Genomic DNA, 23,376 nt, shown 5'->3' on the forward strand with positions numbered 1-23,376 from the left:
CTCTTCCTAGGCAGGTATACATTAATTAGGAAGTAATATTGAAGCATCAGCCCTCCAAATACAGAGCTGCTCCTCCAGTTCACCAAGCTGCAGCACCATGGGTGGTCTTTTAAGCCTCAGTGCTTCTAAGAGTAGAGGAGCTTAGAGGCACCATATTTGCTGAGCAGCATTGAACATACCTCTCCGCATGGCTGTGTTCCCAGCCTTATGCTTTGTTTATCCGGGGTACTGGTCACTCAAGGTAATCCACAGGTTTGCTAAATAATCCACATAGCTGCTAAGAGGACTCTTGATGGTGCCTTTCAGAATAGAGGAAGTGAGCCTATAAACCCATGTTCCCCTATGTTGCATGGGGATTTTATTGGTTAAGAAATCTTCAGTCATGATTCAAGCTGTTTGGATAACCCCTGCTGTGACAATCTGTCTTGTGACATTGAGCTCTTTCCTATTGTTTCTCACCTACTGCCTTTCCTATTTTATTTTTTAATTGGTGGATCATTAAACAAGCTCTTGCTGATGACCCTTTATTAGTCAATATTTACATGTCTGTCCTATACTCAGACTCACAAGAGCCTTATGGTGCAAAACAAAGATCTAAAATAATATAATATATGCCCAGGGTTATATTGGCCATGGTTTGTGGGATGCTGAAAGTGTCCTGGCCTTTCTGTTACTTGGCCTGTATTTTTTGCTGGTCTGAAGAGCTTTTTAAGGTACGGTATCCCGTGAGTCCCAGGGATATACACTAACAGTATGCACTATTTGAAAGCTGGGATTCTGAATTGTTTCTCGCTTCAGTGGTTGCCTTTTTCCTTCAGCTTCAATTCTGACCTAGATTAGCAGCTGCTGTTTCAAGAACTGTTAGTCAGAAACACATTTTATACCATTTAAATAGTTGTCAGTAAAGGCACAGTGGTTTCTAAATCTGGCTCTAGATATCACCAATGAGACAGCTAGATTCTATTACCCTTACTTATGCTGAGTAGCACTTTACTTCATGACTGGCTCCACTGAAATGTAGGGGGGTACTCAGTGGGAGTAACATGCTACTCACTGCAAGGGTAGCAGAACCTTCTCCCTAGTTCGTGGTGTAGGAAATCTGCTGAACCCCACCAATGATTTGGATAGGACGAACTCTGCCAAAAAAGCAGAAATCTTACGAGAGTGGCCATTTTATGTGAGGGGTGTCTACCCACATTATGGAGAAAGCACAGCATCATGACCTGCATCTCGCTTGTCTGTCTCTGAGTAGATTTTTATTAAAGAATTTTGTCTGCTTGCTAGCTAGTGAAACACTGAGCCGTATACAGATAGAATACAGTACAAGAGCCCCATCACGCCAATAGTCCATTCGTCCACTTCAAAGTATAATGCAAGTGATGGTTTGGTGGTAGTTACATTTAATTTTCAACAGTTACCTTTAAAGAGGCTGTCAATTTAAATGATCCTTACCTAAGTCAAACAGAATGTTGAAACCTAGTATACTTTCCACTACTTACGATCCTTTGTTTACTGTTTGAATTTCTTTCAGCTTGAACAGTGAAATTCATTTATGGGCCTAATTCGGTTTTCATTGTGCAAGAAAATCACTGAAGTATCAATAAGAAATTTCCTTGGGCAAGAGTATTGAATTGTTGCCCCAATCACTTTCACTTTTGCATATTGTCATTTGCAATTTCAGAGTCAGAGCTGCAATGTTTGGGGTGCAAATACTGCCTGGGAATGGTTATTTCAAATGGTTGCTATTGGAATTTAGCATCATAATTTAAGTCTTTCTTTTGGTCTTCAGAGTTTATAAAAGCTTGTGATTTTTGTTCTTGTTACCGAATTTAATTTGAGGGCAAAATTTGAGTTGACAGTGTCCTTTTAAATTGGAACATTTTAGTATTTTTGACTTTTTGGTATTACCTTTTGGAGTTAATGTAAATTTCAGGATCTGATACTTACTATGGGCACAATCAAGGCAAAAGTTACTTTTGTGACCATTGGAACAAGTATAATCAAACCTTCCAGGCCCTGCAACTGCATAAGAGCGAATGAAATGTTAGGTATTCTGTTATGTCATTGTTGAGAGGCAAAATTTTAGCTATAAGTCTATGATACAAATGTCTTCTGGGTGTGAATGGCTTCTGAAAGTTAGCAGTCTCCCATTTGCTTTTCAGAGGGCTGAGTCTTTCAGCACACCTTTGCCCAGGACACTAGCTAAAGAGGCTGTAAAATTTATGTGACCTGCTGTCAGACCATAGTGTCAAAGAGTTCAAATAAGATAAAGGGAAAATGTGTTCATCTTCTAATACAGGGGTGAATTCTTCCTAAACTGATAAATAGAGAGACAAGGTGGGTGAGGTAATATCTTTTATTGGACCAATTTCTGTTGGTGAGAGAGACAAATTTTCCAGTTTATACAGAATTCTTCTTCAGGTCTGCAAACATACTCAGAGGATCACAGTTAAATACACCTTGTCTCTCTAATACTCTCTGACCGACGCAGCTACAACAACACTGCATACAACAATAAACTGACGACTGTCTCTCAGCTAGTATATAATTGGATAGAGGACATAATCCAAATTCATAATGATCTGTGAGCAGGGCCAGAGTCCATGTAGCTGGACAGAACCTCAGCAGGGCTCCCAAATTAAGCAGCAGAACCCATTTTAGGTTTTCAGGTTCATTTACAATTTTTCCTGTAGAGCAGTCAAAATAATGCTCATCGGCAATATCTTTGACCACATTCCTTAAATCCATTTTTATAGTCTAAAATCTAAACAAAACAATATAAACAAGGCAGGTTTTTTGTCAACTAGAGCTTCCAGTCCTGGCTTCTGGTCAGTTCTTTCCTGAAAATAACTCTACCCCATTTTAAATTTCTGATCCTAACTAACCTCATATGCACCTGATTGACTCAAGTGCAGGTACAAAACTAGAATCCCATACCATGGTGTAGTTCTGAAGGGCCCCAGTTAGGACATCACTGCAATGGATGTGTCAACTACAAGAGTCTCCCTTCACATGGAGCACACTAGGAGATATACAAGCCATCATAGGTTCCCTCTGGCTGACAGGAATGGAGTTGTCATCCACGTAGAGGAGAAAGGGATTTATTGGGCCACAGACTCCTTTGTAATGAAAGGCTGTGAGGGGAGAGAGGAAGAAGGTATCCATAACTACCACCTGAACCATGATACAAGGTTGAGGCGACAACTCATTAGAGCAGGTGATATCCTCTCTCCTCTTTAGTTTATATTTCTCTTTTTGAAGAAAACTAGTTCAAAGGATGGTCTTTCCATTTTTTTCTCTCCTCTTCTTCACCCTCCCCTTCTCTTAGAGCTGTGCAAAGGAATTTCTCCTGCTGGATGTGTCCTTGGATAGGGCTATGTTTCTGGGATTGTCACTAGAGCACTCAGGAAGTGAGAATCATGAATCTCCGAAGGTCTCCTAAACTGCTTCACCAGGGTCTTCTGTAGAGGGAAAAGCTGACATTTCAATTTTCATAGAACAGGTGGTGGTGATGGATGTAATTTTTAGGGTGCAAGTACTAAAGGAATAAGAATTGCTGGTATAGAAAAGAAGCTGGTAGGGCAGGCCTAAGGCAAAAAAAAAAGGGCGGGGGGGAAGGTTGGGTGGGTCTGGAGACGGTTCAGTGGTTGTGGCACTTGCCCAAGATTTGGGAGACCTGGTTTCCATGTCCTGTTCCACAAGGATTTCCTGTGTGACTATAGACTGGTCTGTCTATGCCTCTCTCTCCCATTTGTAACATCAGGATGGATAGTATTGCCCTATCTCACAGAGGTGTTGTGATGATAAATACATTAAACATTGTGAGATATTATGGTAGCAGAGGCCATAAAAGTACCAAAGGTAGGTAGCTAGATTGATCTTCTCAAAGTGGAGTAAGAGTTTCAGTGGGAGCAGAGTGTACAATATGTAAAGCAACATGAGCGTGGAATAAACAAATAGTGGAGCTAAAATTGTTTGCCACTTGGTATAAAGATCTGGTATTCTTTTTTCTAGGGCAGATCTTTATTTGTGACTTCTTTTTGATATTTTAGGGGCTCTGTTTGAACTGATAATCATGGCATCCAGCAAGTTTGTTATTAAGGTAAGCAGAACTTCAAATCTTTCATAATAACCAATATTACCACAGTAATCTTTAATATATGGCTAATCTGTATATATCTATATTTAAGCTAATGATAAAGTATCAGGTCAACATAGCACATTTTGACCCTTGGCATTTCTCACTTACAAAATGGAGACTATATTCATGACAATAGAAATGCAATTGGTATACATGTACACCACTGGACCTTGGCAGAGTATCTTTATTGGAGGTTTTGTCCTTTCAAATGAAATTTTAAAAACTATGCTTGTGTAATTTAAAGCTACTCACTTTATAGTTCTAAGACTTTTGTTGTTTTTTTGCAGGTAATCATATTGTTAAACTTTCCTTGTGGTCAGTCACTGCTTCTTGACTTTTTTTTCACAATTCTTATTTTTTTCCTCTTTCCTGTTCTTGTGCAGCTCTTTTCAGGTGTTAATTGTTTTTATTACCACATTGTAAAATATTAAGTGTAAAGTAAATCACAAGAGCATATATGTATGCTTTTGTGATTTATTTATATATATAGTTTGTTTATATATGATTTCATTATATAGTATTTGAATGTTTAAAGATTAGTGCTGTCTTTATTGCGGTATCGTGTACTCAATCTTATTATCTGCTTCTACTTCAAGACCTCCTTCTCTGTTATCCTAAATGGAGAAATGCAAACAGTAATTTACACTTTGCATATAATTCCATGTGATTAGAACAGCAGGTTGCTCTTTGGTGGGGTCTTCTCCAAGATTTTTCTTCATAGGGGAGCTTATGTTTTTCCTTTATAGGTAGCTTTACTTTTTGGCGGGTTGTTCGGAAATATTCATGATCATCCAGATATAGCAGTCATCTAAGCTGCCATGTCCTGGTTTCATGGAAAGCTAACCTGTATAACAAAGAGACCAGTCAGTTAGTCTTCCCTGGTATGTAGTCAAAGCTGTGTTCTTCCATAAGGGAAAGAGAATCATAAGTCATGCAGTGAGCTTTTTAGCATTTTCCTCCTCATATCATCTCTAACCTGACTATACATACAATCCCATGTCTTGGTCAAGGACAACTATATATGCCAGGAAATTTGCATCTGCTTCCCCATCATTACAAGGGAAGATAGGATTAATGTTTCTCATTTATAGCATTCTGTGGCTGATATCCTGAGTATACATCACTGGTATTCTACGGGTAGAAAAGTAGCAACAGAAGCCCTATGGGAATCCAGTTATTTGATTGGCTGAGTCCTGGTGTCATCAACACTAGTGCCATTGCCAAGGTATTGGGCTGGGTTGAGTTGGATTGTTTGTGCTGGATAGAGTCCTGAGATCTTTGGTCACTAATCAGCAATGTGGTGTGGATTGCCTATCTAGCACAGACACTGCAACTCTATCCAGCTATTCACTTTGGCAATCACACTGTTGTCAATGACATCAGGAGAACTCAGCTGAGCAAACCAATGGTTTCTCATACAGGTGTTTCATATTGCTACCGGATGAGTCAGGTACCAGTAGTGTGTGCAACTGTCACATCAGCCACAGAGTGCTATAGATTTGGGACACTTCTGTTTCTCTTTGTAATGTTGGAGAAGCAAAGGCAAATTTCTGGCATATACAGAATGCTGAATAGGAATATAGATTAGTTTCATATTTTTTGTGTCCACGAAGTTTTTCCAGGTGGATAGCTGTAGAAGCAATTTTCTATTTAATTGAAACTTGTAAGATCCCTTTCTTAGACTTATTTATTTACTAGGCATAGATTTCCATCTATGGGTTTTTGCTTCCCAAAAGATATTTTCTCCAATGAATATAAATATGATTGCTCCCTCTCTCCTTTATATTCCACTTTCTGGGGAAGGTTTTCCTTCAAAAGGCTCCTCATTAAGGACCAGAAATTGCTTCCGCTCCACTACACAGAGAGGCAATATAAGATAGCATGTTCTTACTCTGTTGAGGCTTGTAATACAATTTAAAGTAATAAATAATAGAAGTATTGTGCCAGTATTGCAATAAATATTGTATAAAATTGAAATATACGTATTTTGGCTCGTCTTCCCATGAGTAATATGTAAAAACAGGAGGGAAACACCTCAGCATTATAAATACTATGGTGGTCAGAATCTGGAATATACAGCTTATTATCCCATCTTTCATTTTTGTCTTAATAGTTTCAAATGTAATTTAAAAAGAGAAAATGCCTACAATATATTTCATAGTTTTACTTTACATGAACATACATGTATTCTACCAGAGGGCTCTCATAGGATCTTTTTACATCTTTCTGATGTGTAATGGTAGATTATTTTCAGCAGAGGGAGTAGTTGGTCCACATTTGAAAGAAGATCACAAGGCTTTTTGTGGGAGATTCTTAAAAGCAAATGAAACGAAGTTAATTGATGCAGTAAAATCGCTTTTATACTTTTATTACAAAAACTACAGTTAAGTCCTAAATGCACATATTTCAATTGCCAATTCACTGGAAACCATAGTATATTGTGATATGTGACAGCTAACATTTAATGAATAGTAATTTGAGCAGGTATTTTCAGTTTTAAGCAATACTTATATCTCATTGCTTCATGGTGTACTATATGGTAGAATAAAAAAAACTGAAAAATGAGGCATATGAACTTAATTAGGATAATGTCTCTGTGTGTCTATGCTCCTAAAATATTTTAGTGCTATTATAAGTAAGCAAATCTTAACCTTAATTGGGCAGGCTTAAAGCAAAATCATGAACTGTATATAGACTTGAGAAAAAATACCACTGGGCTTTTGTTTAAAATTGATGAAAGGTTAAAAAGGAGAATTCTCCTGAAATTATGTAATTTGCATCCACCCATGCCAAACTACTCAACTAAATATGGTAAGCCATGTAGCCATAATATAAATCAACCTTATATACTATATATAATATGTTGATCTGTCATACCTTTCAAAAAGAGTACATCTGAGTTGGTAACTCTTAAGCTTTAGTGAAAACATTATAAAATAATAAATCTCTTCTCCAAGATGGTTTCTTTCACTTTGGACTTCCTTGCATTTACACATTCAGGGCTCTGTTCTAACTCAGATTTGTAGACCTTTACTGCAACATATCTGAGATTAGAATAATTGCTGTTAAAATGTTCCTCTGATCAGCCAGGACATTTTGGGCCAGATTTTCAGAAGTGGTCAGCCCCCCGCATTTCTCATTGTTGTCGCTGAGAGCTGTTGAGGGCTAAGGTGTATAGGTTGCAATCTCCTTAAGGCAGGGAACATCTTACCTCTGTTTTGTGCAGGACCAAACACACAGCCATTGCTTAATAAATAAATGCAGAGAGAACCCTTGGTATCTTTTAGTTTAAATATAACCATCAAACATTGTTAAAAGTTTTCCTGTTGAACATTTTTACACTTCTTAAAGCATTCCATTCATGAAGGGAAGGAAGTATACTAAAAAGATTTTATCTTTTTATCAGGGTGGAAAGGGACTGAGTAGCTATACTGAGAGAAATGTTCTTTTTGTCAGACTGTATGCTAGCATCAACCTATGCCGTAATAACAATAGCATGTGATTTTAGAACAAAATTCTGTTCCCAGATATGTGCGAGTTGCCATTGACATCAGCTTGGACCTGAGAATACAGAATTGGACACTTTATTTTGGTGTGGATTCACTGTGGTTTCATTTGTAATATTTGGGCAGAGTAACTTAATTTTATTAATGGTTTTCTAACAGTAATATTTCATTTTGTGTGTCTCCCCTCATTTCGTTGCTCTCTGATTGCTCAGCTGCCATAGACCTTTTCCAGGATATTGACAGTAACTTATATATCGAGTGATGATCCTGTGGCTGATTCTTAAAGCTGATTGTCTGTCTTGCTTACTTGGATAGCTACTGAGGTTAATGATTTTGTAAGTTTCACTGGCCTGAGGTAGCCAATCAGTATTTCTATTAGACTGTCCTTGTAGGTGAAAACAAGGCTTGACCTATCTTTTCCAGTAAATAGTTTGGTTTAAAATATAAAGTATAGTTAGATTTTTAATCTGTTGTTGATATTATAGTGGCTAGGCCTTTGCCTTAGGATCATGGGGAATGGACTGTGCATTTTACTACTCTAGAGAGTAATTAAATCCATATGTATATGAATGTACTGTTTGTAAGGTGTGGGGAGAGCAAGGATAAAGAATACTTTATGTGAAAGATTGCTATTTTCCAAGGTACTGCTTTTATAGAGTAAACAAAAGAGATTTTCATAACAATCTGTCATGACAGATCAATGGTTTTCTATCCGGTTCTTGCAGCTGAATGTTTTTCCTACATTATATATTGTGCATATCTTTTGACATATCACTTAGCTTGGCAAACCAGATCTCTAGAGGGATGGCTTACCTTAAATAATTATAGTGAATCTATTTTCTTAGTATGACTATTAAGGCTATTTTATATGTGAAATCAAATGGGTTATTTTAGTAGGGATACTCTGGCGAAACATTTTCAAAAGAATTAAACTATTTTATAATATTAAAAAACAGTATGTAAGAATTTAATTTAATCTTAAAAGTAAGATGCCAGAGTTCTGTGAATTATTTTTAGGGGCTGCTGAATGAATTTTCCTTATATAGTAGGAGGCTCAATAATTTAGTATGTTTTTTGACCCACTTACTTTAAGGACTATACTACCCACTCAAAATGCTGGGTTCCCAGGGCTGGAGTTCTTTTCATAAGGGTTATGTAAGTACCTAAAGTAAACAGTATTTGAACTATGTCTGTTTCAACTGCATTGTACAAAATAACTACAATATACAGCTGTGGGTGGTGGTGTTCTAACAATAATAATGCTAATTAGTATCCCAACAATACTCCAGTCAGGATTGAAGCCCCATTTTGCTAGACACTATATAAACATATAGGAAAATGTGTTTTTTCCTTCATCTGTCACCTGGCTTTTTAGATTTTAAACAGTGTGAAGGGTTGGAGAAAGGGAAACAACATAAAAACAAAGTGATCAAGGGTGATGGGCACATTTATTAATTACTTCTATTTTTATTTTTTTCTTACTGTGCAATTTCTCTTTCATATTTATGGGGGAAGGAGTAGCAGGATAGGGAATGGCAAAAGAGGTGAGTAAATAAGGGAGTGGGGAAAAGAAAAGAAGAAGAACATTGATCAGGAAAGGAGTGAGTGGATAGCCTGATCCCAACCCCTCTGAAATTTCTGGGAAGATCCCCTCAGACCTGAAAAGGCTATGGATCAGGCCTGGGGAAAGGAGGGAGGACTGATGGAGAGTAATGAGATTAAGGGTGTGATAACAGGGGAACGTTGAGGGAAAGGGGTAGGAAGAAGCTGGGGTACATGCCAGTAATAGGAGAGAACTTTCCTGGCGGTCACTTGATGTGGTACAGAGTAAAAGGCTGCAGGTACAACTCGTTTAGCCTTCTGTTCTCGGTAATTTAAATAAATAAATACATTAAATGTATTTGCTATACCTAGAAAGTGAGGATTCTGCATTATGTTTTCTTCTCCCATCATGTGCTATGTAAATTGATTCTGGTGGGTGAAGATTCAGTATTATCCCTGTTGTCTGAGTGTTCAGTGTGTTGGGACATTCTGGTAGAAGGAGAGTGAAAAGAGGAAGAGATATGACAAAAAAGTGTATGCAGGATAAACTAAAAGACAAAATTCAGTAGTCCACAATTTCCTTAAAATTGTTCTATTCTTTTAAGCTGAGCGGACAAATTTCAATTTCAGTTCTCCAATAAAAAATGAGTGTTTCATGCCTACTACAATATTTACCAGTCAGCTATGACTCTGCAAATATTCTTTTTGACTCAGCATGCTAACGTTTCCTTAAATAACAGTAGAGCAGAGAAAGGCACATTGTGTAATTTTCTGCATTCATTGTAATCTGTGATGTTTGAGGATTCTTGACTATTGTGAAAACCCTTCTAACCTGCTGATAAAATGATGACTAATGGTCAGCTGATGAAAACAGATGTATTGCCATGGCTTCAGAAACTTTAGTGACCATATAAATGTTTCACTTTCCACAGTTGCTCTTGCTCTGTCTGGGATGATGGTGCACTTATTCTCTAACAGTTGACAGCTGCTCAATCAAGCCACAACAGTGTGGTTGGCAAAAACTATAAATTCCAGTTAAAGTTTTAAAAATAGTTTAAGGAACTAAAAATCTGAAACTTGAAGAAATCACATTTGGAGCATTTTCAGATTAAGTAATACTTTTGAGCTGAGTGATGATAACGAAACATAATGGCTCTTTCTGTGGACCTGACCCAAACCCCATTGTAATCAATGAATTTGGGATCAGGGCCTGTAAAAGTATATTGGCAATAGAATATAGCCTAATTCGAGGGACTTATAAAATTGTTCTGTCACCAGCCTTATTCAGTTTGGCCTTAGTTATTTTTGAGTTTTTTATTATTATTATACGTTCAAGGTCTGTCAGTGTTTGAGCTCCCTATCCCTCTCTAGGAATGGTGCATCCAAATAAATTATAAACAAGATCTAACTTTCATATGGAAACCAAAGGCAGACTCTAGGGGAGGAACTCCAAAACACTATAATCTTGTTGGTGATCTAATTTACCCACATTTTACGCTGGTGTCACTCTTTTGACTACAGTTACTTCTGACTTGCTGTGAGGCCCACTATGCTTCCAGTAGAAGTTCTTGAAGCTAAGCAAAATATCAATGCATGGCTCCAAATACATAATCTCAAAACTCGTATTTTGATGACTGAACTGATACCAGTGATATATATGAGCAATATGAAGATAGAAGGCCAAATGCATTGGATTTGAATGCAGTGAAATTCACATGCAGACTAACAGGTGAGCTTCAAAAGTCTTTTCTTCACAGTCCATTTTCTTCAGATTATTTTGTTATTTGTTCTAGGCAGTCTCACTTATTTTCCTGTTCCTTAACTTAAAACTCAGATGATAGACTTGAGCTGCTCTTCCTAGCACTGTGCTGCAGTCTCTGGAATTGATCTGCAACAGGAGTTTAGTAATACTAACTAAAACTGCTGACTGAGGGGGTTTTCATACAAAGTAAAATAGACAAGCTAATTGTGGAATGGAGAGACTGAGGATTTTGGAGGAGAGATGAATTGATCTGCTGTTCCAAGAAGAGGATACTTGATATTCTGTGACATGAAACACAGGGGGTGATCTGATTAGAACTCAATTTGCATTTCAGATACCAAGGGAAAAAAAATCTGGTACAAGATAAATTTGTTAGCAGGTTTGTATCATATAGAGAAGACATTACCAAGTACTGACAGCAGCAAGGCAATAAATAAATAATGTATGAAAGAATAAGATTATATTTTTTGACTTTGAATACATTAGAAGTCATCTCCAGTTTCTCCCATCGCTCTGCTTTCCAGAAAATTGTCCAGCCTGTAGTTAAAACTTGTGGTAGGAAAGATCCATACAGCTACACTGAGTTTCAGTTCCATTCAATAATAAATTGCAGTGATGGTACCAATAATAATAATAAAATTTAGAAAATTGAAGAATAAAATTGAAGAAAATTGAAGAACAGAGGACTATGCAATAAAGAGAAAACACACACAATATGAGCTGGTATCCTAACCCAATTAAAAAGTAATTGTTGGTTCCAGACAGTAAATGCTGCTTAAGTGTTTCAGTCTGTGTATTGACGAGCAGTTAGTTCTCACTTGTGAGGGAGAACTGAGGGAAAGACTAGAGATACTCTTGTACAGCATCCAGTTACCATTCACACATGGAGACCCTTTTCTGTCTCAAGTATCACTCTCCTACCCAACTGTATCACATGTATCGTGCAATTAGACATTTACTACCAGAATTTTCTTTTACTGCAATATTCTTTATACTTTGAATGGGAAATACCATGGGTGGTAATTGTCCATTTTTAATGGTGCCTACTTGTCATGGTTGATAAATGTATATGCAGCTGTATCAGCTAGTTACTATTTCCATATCTGCTTGGGTTTTTTTGGAAAGATGATAGCATAAGGATTGTGCTCTGATAAACAACGTGCTTGGTTATGAATCTGAAAAATTAACTATATACTTTTTGTCCTTTGATATAGAAATGGAATATTCTTATTGTATAGATTAAATTAGGGAGTTTTCAACAATTGTCAAAGTTTGCCTAAGGGATCTAGTAAGTAGGTGCAAGGAGTCTGGTGTATCAGACACAGCAGTTTATATGACACAAATAATTATTGTTCTTCAAGCCAAAACCAGCGTACTCTTCATTTAAACTCAGGGACTTCACAAGGCAATGTCTTCCTTCTCTGTTCCTTGAATATAGCAGTGATTTAATAAAGGACACAGCTAACCAAATAGACATTGTTATGGATTATTCTGTTTTATATTATCTAGATAAAAAAATTGCAAACAGTATAAGTGCTGAATGTAAAATATCTGCTGAACTGGAGACTTAGGAAAAGCTAAATTTTAGGCCATTAGTAGGAGGATCTGTTCAGTACCAAAATCCTAGACTTTGGCAGTTAGCAGGGCATGCCATGCATAACTTGCTCTTCTCTATTTTTTTCAGTTCCTAATATTCAAGAGATAAAACTCATTCCTACAGTAGTAGAATAGAATAGAGACTGATCTGCACAACTCTACCATACTAACAAGACAATGTTCATTAACTGAAACCAAGCTTATTGTGAACAGGTGTTGTACTCTTATTTATTCATACTGTAGTAGCACCTAGAGGCTCCTGTAAAAAAATAAAAAAAAAAAGTTTGCATTGTGCTAGTTGCTTGACAGTCACATAGTAACAGGCTGTCTCTCAAAGAGGTTATAGTCTAAATTGAGACAAGTGTGGCAACAAATGTGTGGCATACCACAGGAGGACTACAGTAACAGAAATAAGATCATCCAGTTAAATAGGTCATTATTGCACCAAGTGTTTCTTTTTAATTTTAAATAAATTGGCTCTCTCTGTCAGACATGCATCAAGCCCTTATTGGTTGGCTGAGGCAGGTGTCACCGCAGTGGTTGACCTTGAGGAGAGGGTAGTGAATTTATAGATTTGCGTGGAGTGGGTGTTTAATGAATATAAGATTTTTTTGGTTGCCAATTCACAAAGTTTAACTTTGTCCTTCCGAGAGTTAAATCCAAGTGCTTTGGAAAGTTACAGAAGTTAAAAGTTGGTCTTGAAAGACTCCAGAAATTCAAAGGAAAGGTTTCTCTCATCTACTTGTCCCCAATTTCTGGCAGCTGAACAAAATGTTTTGGTCTGGCCTCAAAAATATGTTGATAATATCTCTCTCTTAGACAACTAGGACATAGATAAGCATGGCCATTAATTATATCAGGACTGTGATTACAAATCCCTAATCCAAAGAAGTCATTTTACAAGTTTTTTTACAATTACCGTGGATATTATAGAATTTACTCTCCTCATTTAGTGTTACATCCAGAAACTGAATAGTGATACAGAATAGAAAAGGTCTATCTGCAAAGCCCAGTTTATTATAAAACAATGATTTCCCCCCATTACAGCAAAACTGTCACTAATTTGCACGTACTAGAGGGCTTTTTGAGTTATTCATAAGATTATAAGGTTACAAGGGACAATTGTCATCATCTACTCTGATCTTTATAACACAGGCCAGAGGATTTCTCTGAATTCATTCCTGTTTGAACTCAATCACATTTTTTAGAAAAATATCCAGTGTTGATATTAAAGTTTCCAGTGATGGGGAATATAACAACAAAGGCCATAAAATAATAAAAGATTCAGAAATAAAATATACTCAGATATAATCAGTTCCTACTTTTTATATACAGCACCTTTTGCAACGATCAAGAAATTTTACATAGTTCCTAACAATACATATAGAACAGAGGTGGGGAAACTATGGCCCACAGGCCACATCCGGCCCGTGGAACCGTCCTGTCTGGCCCCTGAGCTCCCCCGCAGGGAGGCTAACCCCCAGCCCCTCCTTCGCAGCCTCAGCTCGCTGTGCCGCCAACACTCTGGGCGGTGGTGCTGTGAGCTCCTGCTGGGCAGCACAGGTACGAGAGCCGCTGGATGTAGTGTATTAAATTGCTCCCCGTAGGAATGTGCTACCTATGGAACGCCAGGACTGGCAGCTGTAAGTAGTACGCCATAAGTAGCACATTCCTACGGGGAGCAATTAAATACACTACACCAGCCCTCCATACAGTTTCAGAACCCCAATGTGGCCCTCAGGCCAAAAAGTTTGCCCACCCCTGATATAGAAGGATCACGTCACACACTTTTGAAATGTAGCCAGCAGAATGGTGGAACAGAGCAGCCATTATTCACGTACCACTGTAAAATACCATACCCAGTCAAAACAGAAATGATGAGGCAGGCAAAATGCACTATAATTGCCCATGTTGGAATTTGACCAGAACATTAAGTTGCCACCTTACTCTTCAGAAAAGTGCCTTGGGCTCTTTAATGGCCCCAAATGACCTCTGTTTTAAATCTAATTAATTCAAAAATGACCTCCAGCACCATGGTGGGACACTGGTTCAAAACTGATGTAGAAGGAAGAATGACATGCATTGAATTACCAGCACCACATCTAGATGTTCCTTCATCCACATTTGAATGCAGCTCAACTTTGCTTAATGCAGTACAATAGCTCTGCCACTCTAGCAATCCTCAATTAACTGGGTGCTATTAAGAATAAGAGACTCTTCAAGGAACATTCTACTTTGGTAGAAACAACCTTTGGTAGAAACTTTTGGAGGACACTCCGTGATCTCAGCACTAGCAAAATCAAGGCAGAGAAGCTAAGTGGCAGAAAGCTTCTGCAGGGGTGGTGAATGTTTTTTGACCCTTCCTGTTAAACTAAGTAATGAATCAGCGGGGACACATAACAATGGACCTACTTGCATTTCCAGAGAATTGTTAAATCAAGAAATAAATCACTGGGCATTCTGAGCCAAGGATATGGAGGATTATGGATTGTTTTTCTGTCGCCTGATGAGTTGGCCTCAGTTTGACGTTTCACCTATCTCTCGAGCCAAAAGATTTTGAAGATGAGGAAAGATGGGGAGAGTAATTCTGGTGTGGTATTGTAGTCTAGGTATGATTCTGTGGTCTGATCCATCTAGCAGAAAGTTTGTACCAGACCTATGTGTCCATAAGACCTTATCAGGCTGATGTTTTGTTTTTTGCTTTTTGTGTGTGTGTTTTTGAAAATACACTGAAATTTTGTATCTCAGTAACCTCCAAAATTGATTATAAAGTTTGGGAATCTACACACCTGCCTGTGGGATAGTGTACAAAAGATCTTCTTTAACTTAATATCTGCACTATCCTCAGCCCAGCCTCTAGACCATAGGTTTTCAAGCTGTGGTATGTTTATCGCTGGTAGTGCATGAGTTTGTGAAGTGACTGATGGAACATCAATCATTTTTTATGAAGGTGGTATGTGAACCAGTGACGTTTGGGAGCTGCTGCTCTAGACTATGTCCATTAGTAATCAGCATAGCTGACAGCTGAGGATTCTGATTCCTTCTGAAAACCCCAGATTCAGTAACCTTCAGGATATTTCTCTAAACCTGAATATTGCTGCAAATGTTGGAGCACTTCAGCTATAATAAAATACACATATACGATATTGCTAATACAGTGATATTTGGCAGTTGATGGTGTGTGAATGTTCCTTTTTCTATCCTTATTTTACTGGTAGAGACACACACAGGTGCAACAGTTGGAACAGTGTTTTAATGAGCTTTCCTTCCAACCCCATTAAGTTTCACCTTGGTCACTATGTTTACCATGAAGTTGGGTCCTGTTTTGGGAGTGGACTGGTGGTAAACTAGATGAAAATAGCAGGAATTCTGCAGTTGAAGGATAGGAACACACACTCTTTAATCAAACATTGTTTTAAAGCCTACTTATTTATCTTGTTGTTATAGCAACAGAACAATATCTCATTTCCAAGCAATGGATAATTCTGTACTACATAACTGCAGGAAGCTTTCCCAGCTGAAAACATGCTGTTCCTCATTCCATTTATTGACTAGCTGAGAATTACATTGTGTAAATTTGTCCATGGAAAGGGAAATGTTATTACATGTTGCAACATGAATCTAAAAGTAAATGTTTTTTAAGACGCAATGTGCAGAAAACTTAAATTATGAAAGCTGCTGGTTCGGAGTGAACCTGGAGAGACTGGGAGTTTAGTAAAATGAAAAATATGAATAGTTTTTTATCATTTTTACATAAACCTGCACTGAGTGGTCAAACAATGGAAAGGTCCCTGGAATAAAGTTCCTTGAGTATTGCTGCGCCATGTGTGAACGGATTAAGTCAGATATCTGTAATTCTTCATCACTGGCAATTTTTAATACAAGATTGGATTTTTTTAAATATATGATCTGATTCAAAAGGAATTATTTTAATTCTGTGGCCAGTGGTATGCCAGCAGTCAGAATAGATGATCACACTTGTCCCTTCAGAATGATCACAGGCTATAAATACTATATTCTGCCTGAGCTCAGATAGAAGATCAGTGACTTGAAACTAATGTAAATGATGCTCTGAGACTATCCAGCTCCCTGGAGCCCAAGAATCAAATCCCAGTTAATTTGAGAGCAACCTCTAAAGTCATTGCCCAAACTGAGTACCCTGTGCTGCTCTGTAGTGTTGGTCATACTACTGTTACAAACTGAATTGTTTCTTCTGTTCTGTTTGGAGTATCACACTGATTAACTAGAGAGATCTTGGCTGGCAATAATATCATACCTAGGTTAGGGAAATTGACCTTCCGTAGTTTAGTGTGCAAAAAGACTTTCATTTATGATTCTTGTTAGTATTTATAGTTGTTGGATCCAGTATGCAAGAAACATTATTTTGTATAATGGTTGCCAAGGTGTAGTGTGGGTAGTCCATGCCCCTTGTGAAAATGAGACAGATGGCAACCAGTGGTAGCACATAATTTTGGTGTCAATTTCTCTCTTTTCCTCAGAGGTCCACTTTGCTTCCTCTTCAAAGAAAGGTCAGAAGGACAGCGATTCTGATCTTTCTACTTCCAGGATCACTTATTGTTTATTCTGCTAGTGTAGTCCTTTAAGAAGGAGAAAAGAAGCAATATCACTCTAATACCCGTCTTGATTATTTTCCTAATATAGAGAACACAGTATATATTGGGTATATACTCACTTTCTAAAATGCTTATGGGTCACATGATATTTTATAAAGTTTAAATGGCACAGAAGGGATAATCCTGTTGGTGCTCAGCGGTCAGATCAGTGTTGACTGCTTATAAAGCCTGGACCTGGAATCTGTGTGTTTTTGTTAGGTTTTTAAAAACAGTTGAAGAATTACTCTAACGCAATTGAAAGCCAAAACAGTGTCATGATGTAGTAAAGTTTTAAGTATATATCAGTAATCTGAAAGAAGAAAATAAAAGGAACTGGGAAATTTAAAAAAATACACTAGAGAGCCAAAATATCAATCTGTTAAAATTTAAAAAACAAACACACCCCTTTCCACACACACATACGGAGAAAGGGGGGGGGGGGAATATGCAGGAACCTCTGCATCTGTAACCTGTTCCACCCATATTCATGAGCTAATTTGATATCTGCCCATCTCTCATCTGTAATTTTAACAACAGTACCCACATACCATTACTACACTCTGCATACTACTATGTTATAAACGTACTAATGTACATACCACCTCTTACATGTACAATGTATTCTGTTCAGGTTCTTATACTGTGCCCATTGCTGTGGAATCTGGGCACCTTCCAGTGGTGCATTAGGGATTCTCAGCCTGCGGGGAACAAATAGGTATCAGGAGGTCATGACCCCCCTCGCCTTCTTATTTGCTTAGTGGGTGGTGTGTCCCAGCAAAACTGGAGGGGAGTCACGTGGCATCAGTATGGAAAAGGTCAAGAACTTTTGTATTAATCCGCCTCACTGACACACCAGCCACAGCAATATGTACATTTTACAGTTTATAAACACCACAAGCTTTCTCCAGCCTCCTCTCATCTTTCCCTTACTGTTTGCCTATGCCAGCCATTTGACATTTTACAACTATGCCAACTGTAATTCTCCACAAAAGCCAGCCTCCCTGTGTTGCAGACCTCTTACATATTCTGTTCCCACATGGTTTGGCTACTTAATACCTGACTGTGTAAACCATCGGAGGACATTGGTAAAGATGTTCATAGTATCGAGCTCTAATTTTTTGGGAAGCTTTGTTGGAGAACCACCAAAGTATATGAGGATTAAGATGTCCAAAGCCATTGAGGTTCCTAGCCAAACCAACAATATACACAGAATTTAAGTTCTCAGTTATTATAGATGTGATATTGTACTTGTCATCGATGAGACAAAACTTGTCGTAGACAAGTATCTACTTTACGTGGAAGAGTGGTAGGAATATGGGAGCAAAGTTAAGGAAGTTACAGAACACCTCCATGCTTGCTACACTGCTGCGGTTTTAACTGTATCCATATTTAAAAGTTCTGGACTTTCTAGTTTTTCTTATTTTTAAACTTCAGAGAAAAAAAATCCTTCCAAGTAACATAAGTTACTGATATGTTCTAACAGCCTAGACTACCTTAACAAACATTTTTGTGAATGATTTTATTTAAAAAGGTGTTTTGTGTGAATGATTATTTTTTATTTAAAAAGATAGGGGGGTGTGTGTGTGTGTTTAATGCCCGTTTTGAGGAATTTGTATCTCAACATTTAATATTCAAAGTCTGGCCTTAGTTGTAAGTGTAATAGCTTGTTTCATGCTCTGTATATTCACAGTTATGATACTGAAATGTTAAGACCACACACAGACAGCAAAGTCTCTAGCCACTTAAGCATGTAAACAGTCTGGCTTTTTACAAAGTGGAAAAATATTTCTGGTGTGCTATTTTAAAAAGATCAGCATGTTAAAGTGCGGTGTGCAACTGTGTCAACATTTTGTTGGCTGTAACCATTAATTCTGTAGCCTCTTGATAATATGTAAAATGTGAAACTGGTTTGTTTGCTGCTGGGATTGGTGCAGCAATTACTGTCTGCAGTTTCAAATAGATAATAGATCAAAGAATTATTTTGCACGATCATTCTGCTGTTTAAAACAACTAAAGTTTTGGGTTATTGTGTGTGTGTATGTTTTTTTGGGTTCTTTTTACAGATTGCTTTGGGCTCTTGGAAGGGACATTGGACCCAATGGGTATCATGAATATTTTACTATAAATACATTTTCATTTTAATAGGCAAAGACAGTTTATTTCTAATACGACTCTGCCCTTGCCTTTTCACGCAGGAATTTGAGCTTTCTGATTGGCCACAGACACAGCAACATATATTTCTTTCTTCACAAACATCAGTTATCTTGAAACCTGACATGACATTAAGCCTTTTAGATTTTTTTTTATTAATGCACTTTCTCTAGTTACTGCAGTGATAACCAAAATGCAGACCCACATAGATGTGCAGTATGGCTTGAGAACACCCTCATCTTCAGTACAAAGGATTGCAGAGATTACAAGTCCCATCATGCACTGTTCCACCTTGATCTGGCTAGTAGGATTAAGATGGAGGATTCATATAAACAGCCCTGATCCTTATGAGCTGTATCTCTATTAAAATAATAATTACTCTGGTATATAGCACCTTCCATTTGAGCTCCCAAAGCATGTATGAATATTAATGAACTTAGTTTCACAACACCTTTATGAGATAGGGCAGTTATTAACAGGGGAGAGTGACTTGGCTCACAAATATAACGGTTCTTATTCAACTCCTTTTACAGTTTAATTTTTTAAAAACACAATTGGCTATTCTACATCTCCTGTGCTGTCTCATGGTAATAATATTGTGAAAGAGAGTTAGAGTAGGAGCTCTCTCAGCCAGGGACTCTTTTAGTTGTTTGTACACTGTCTAGCACAATGGGGCAATAATTCCTGAGTTCTTCAGACATTACTGTAATTAATAATAATAACGATCATGTTCTAAAAGGTAGATAGTTAGTTCAATCATAGTGCAGAGTATGCTTAGAAAAATAAAATTAACGAGTGATATCATCATGATAAAAGTTTTTCCTTTGAAGTGTTGTTTAAAATAAAAAATCTGTGTATTCCATGTATGTAAATATCCTCTTCCACCTCCCTTTCACTGCCAAGAAGGGTTATTTAGTCAAGTATCGGACTAGCAACACAAGTGGCTACAGTGGAGAGGATTTTTAATCCAGCAGCAGTTTTAAAGATGGAGATGGGTAGGAGCTTCTTGTAGGAGCAAATGTGCTTTAACTGTACAAATATGCATGAGGTCACCCTGATTTCATGAGAATAAATTTTACCTGCTCAATATAGGCCAAGTCTACACTACAAACTTACATCGGTATAACTACACCACTCAGGGGTGTGAAAAATCCACACCCCCGAGCAGTGCAGTTATACTGACCTAACCCCCCGGTGTAGACAGTGCTATGTCAATGGGAGAGCGTCTCCTGTCGACATTGCTGCTGCCTCTGATGGAGATGGATTCTAAAGCTCGTGGAAATGGGGTTAACTAAGCTCTCCCAGCAGCATAGTAGCATATTCACCAATGCTCTGCAGCGGCACATCTGCACTGGTACAGCTGTGCTGCCACAGCTTTTTAAATGTAGACCTGCCTTTAATCTGATGTTGCCAGTTCGGCACCTAGCCACTTGGTGATTGGCCCAGTGCTAGAATATGTATGTCTCACCCACATTTATGTTTATGCTCTATCATGGCATTCTGAATGTCATACTTTTTTTCTGAACTATAATATATTTGTATTCCTTAATTACTTCCAAGAAAATCCATTTTGATGATTTAAGATGTATATGTTTGTTTAGCGAATGTTAGTCTTATAGCTACAGCTCTGCAAATCCGTGGATATCGCAGACCATTTTTGCGGCTAGTATGCGGATGCACAGTCCTGCATCACTGGTGCGTGGTGACCGGTGAAGCTGTTAATAGAGCCCTGCAAATTTGTGGATATCCGCTTAATATCCGCAGATATCTGCATCCATGGATGAAGATATCTGCGGACCATTTTTGTGGATCATAGATCGGATGTGGATACAAATTTTGTATCTGCACAGAGCTCTGCTCATAGACTTTAAGGTCAGAAGGGACCATTGTGATCATCTAGTTTGATCTCCTGTACACTGCAGGCCACAGAACCTCACCTACTCCTGTAATAGACCACTAACCTCTGGGTGAGTTACTGAATTCCTCAAATCATGGGTTAACGACTTCAAGTTACATAGAATTCACCATTTACACTAGTTTAAACTTGCAAGTGACCTGTGCCCCATGCTGCAGAGGAAGGTGAAAAACCCTTAGGATACTTGATTTTTATCATGTACTTATTTTTTTTAGTATATAATATCCTTTATTTTCGCTTGTCCTTATACTAAGTATTCTGTTGTAACATGTAAGAATGGTGAAATTAATCACTACATTATATTTCAACTCTTCTGTCATGCTCTGCACAGAGGAAAACATTTAATGGGTGATGGAGAAATATAATTTTTACCAGCAGCTGGAAATTTATGCAGTGATTAAAGTAATATCCCTGGCATGTATAGCTATTTCTGCACTGCATGTGTACATGTGTGATAGACCTCATTATTCAGAACCAAGATTGCTTTTCTCAAACCTAATAAGCTCTCTCTCACTCTCACATGCACACTCCTCAGGATAAAATGAGTCCTTTTTTAATCTTTGATGTATAAGAAGTGGGGTGTAGGTGTGGGTGTGTGGTAAATTCTGCTTTGGGCCCAGATTTTAAAAAATGCTCAGCACCCATCTGGCCACTCCCATTTAGGAGCCTAAAAGGGAAATAAGTTCTCTTGAGAATCTGATCCTTATTTTTTTATCCTGGAAATATCAGGAATATCCAGTCTTGCCTTTCCTGTTTTTGCTAGGGGAATCATTGAAAAACTAGAAAATTGGAAATGAGGGCTTTTGTGATCCTCAGTTGGAGGGACAAGTATTGAATGTTTCACAAAGAACTTTTCTCTCATTTTCCCCCTAGACATTTGAGTGGTAACAAAAACAAACACAATTAAAGTTTTAAACACACTGATCAGACTTCCTCTCTCAATTGTTCAGGTTTCACTTTCTGCTTATTTTTCATGGTTTTATTAGTTTTTCTGCCATCCTTAGTATCTGCCTTGCAAAACTGAGGGTATGTCTTCAGTACCCGCTGGATCGGCGGGCAGCGATCGATCCAGCGGGGATCGATTTATCGCGTCTAGTCTAGACGCGATAAATCGACCCGCGAGCGCTCTCCCATCGACTCCTGTACTCCACCACCGCGAGAGGCGTAGGCGGAGTTGACAGGGGAGCAGCAGCAGTCGACTCACCGCGGTGAAGACACCACAGTAAGTCGATCTAAGTATGTTGACTTCAGCTATCGATCCCGCTCCCTGCACTGTAGACCAGGACTAAGTCGACAATATCTGATGTTCCCAACTCTTGCAGTTTCACTAAAACATCAGCTTGTGCAGTCAAGTGATTATGGGAGCATCTTGGTTGTCATTTAAAAAACAAGTTTCTAGCCCTCATGGTTGCAGAGAAAAGCTTGAAAGTATGATCCAAATGCACCCTGAAGGGCTCAAATGCCAGAAGGCAAATAAAAAGAATCCCAATATTTATTTATTTTTTAAATCTCATGATTTTGGGGCCAGATTCATCATTTTTGAACACTTTGTGTTAGCAATACTGTTCAAATAAAAACTATCAGGAAAAAGAGAACTTATTCCCTCCCTCCGGCCCCCCTTTCCCTCCCCACAATGTCTCAAGCTTTCTTCATACATATACTAAAGCAGTTAAAAAGGACACAAACACAATTTTTTGCTTTGCAGATAATCTTGAAAAGTAAAGACAGTTTCCTTTGTCTTTGTTTTAAAAATTGATCATGGCTAGTAATAGCTACAATATTGTAAGGGAATCTCTCCCTTTATTCAAAAACAGAATGTTGTCATTAAAAATAAAATGCCAATACTCATGAAAAACCTGCTGTTAGCTCCATAAACCCCAGGGCGCTTGGTTTAAATATCTCATTGAGCTTTTCCTAATTAAAAAAAAAAGTACTAATAAATCGATCGCATTTTTCTCTACAAAGTACAAAGAGGAAAGAATATCAGCATTGTAATGAATACACGTAAATACATGCAGTGTGGAATACTGTCATTTCACAGCTTCAAATCATACAAAGGTAAAGCAATCATAGGAAGTACAAACAGAAAGAAATATGTTGATTTATGGAGATCCAGCTGTGTAGAATAACCATTGATCTGGAAACTTTCA

The 23,376-nt window shown here is 37.9% G+C and overlaps 1 protein-coding gene across 4 annotated transcripts in view; it reads left to right on the forward strand.

Moving 5' to 3' along the window:
- The window catches only part of LOC120401088 (SLX4 interacting protein), a 133,941-nt gene that overhangs the window by 8,903 nt on the left and 101,662 nt on the right, over positions 1 to 23,376 (forward strand). For all 4 annotated transcript variants that reach the window (XM_039530690.1, XM_039530689.1, XM_039530686.1 and 1 more), the window contains exon 2: positions 4,053 to 4,102. In XM_039530690.1, coding sequence (XP_039386624.1) covers positions 4,076 to 4,102 — 27 coding nt within the window. In that variant the 5' untranslated portion in view covers positions 4,053 to 4,075. The remainder of the gene's footprint in view (positions 1 to 4,052; positions 4,103 to 23,376) is intronic.

This window comes from Mauremys reevesii, linkage group 3, assembly GCF_016161935.1.
Source record: "Mauremys reevesii isolate NIE-2019 linkage group 3, ASM1616193v1, whole genome shotgun sequence".
In the NCBI taxonomy this organism is placed as follows: domain Eukaryota; kingdom Metazoa; phylum Chordata; order Testudines; family Geoemydidae; genus Mauremys; species Mauremys reevesii.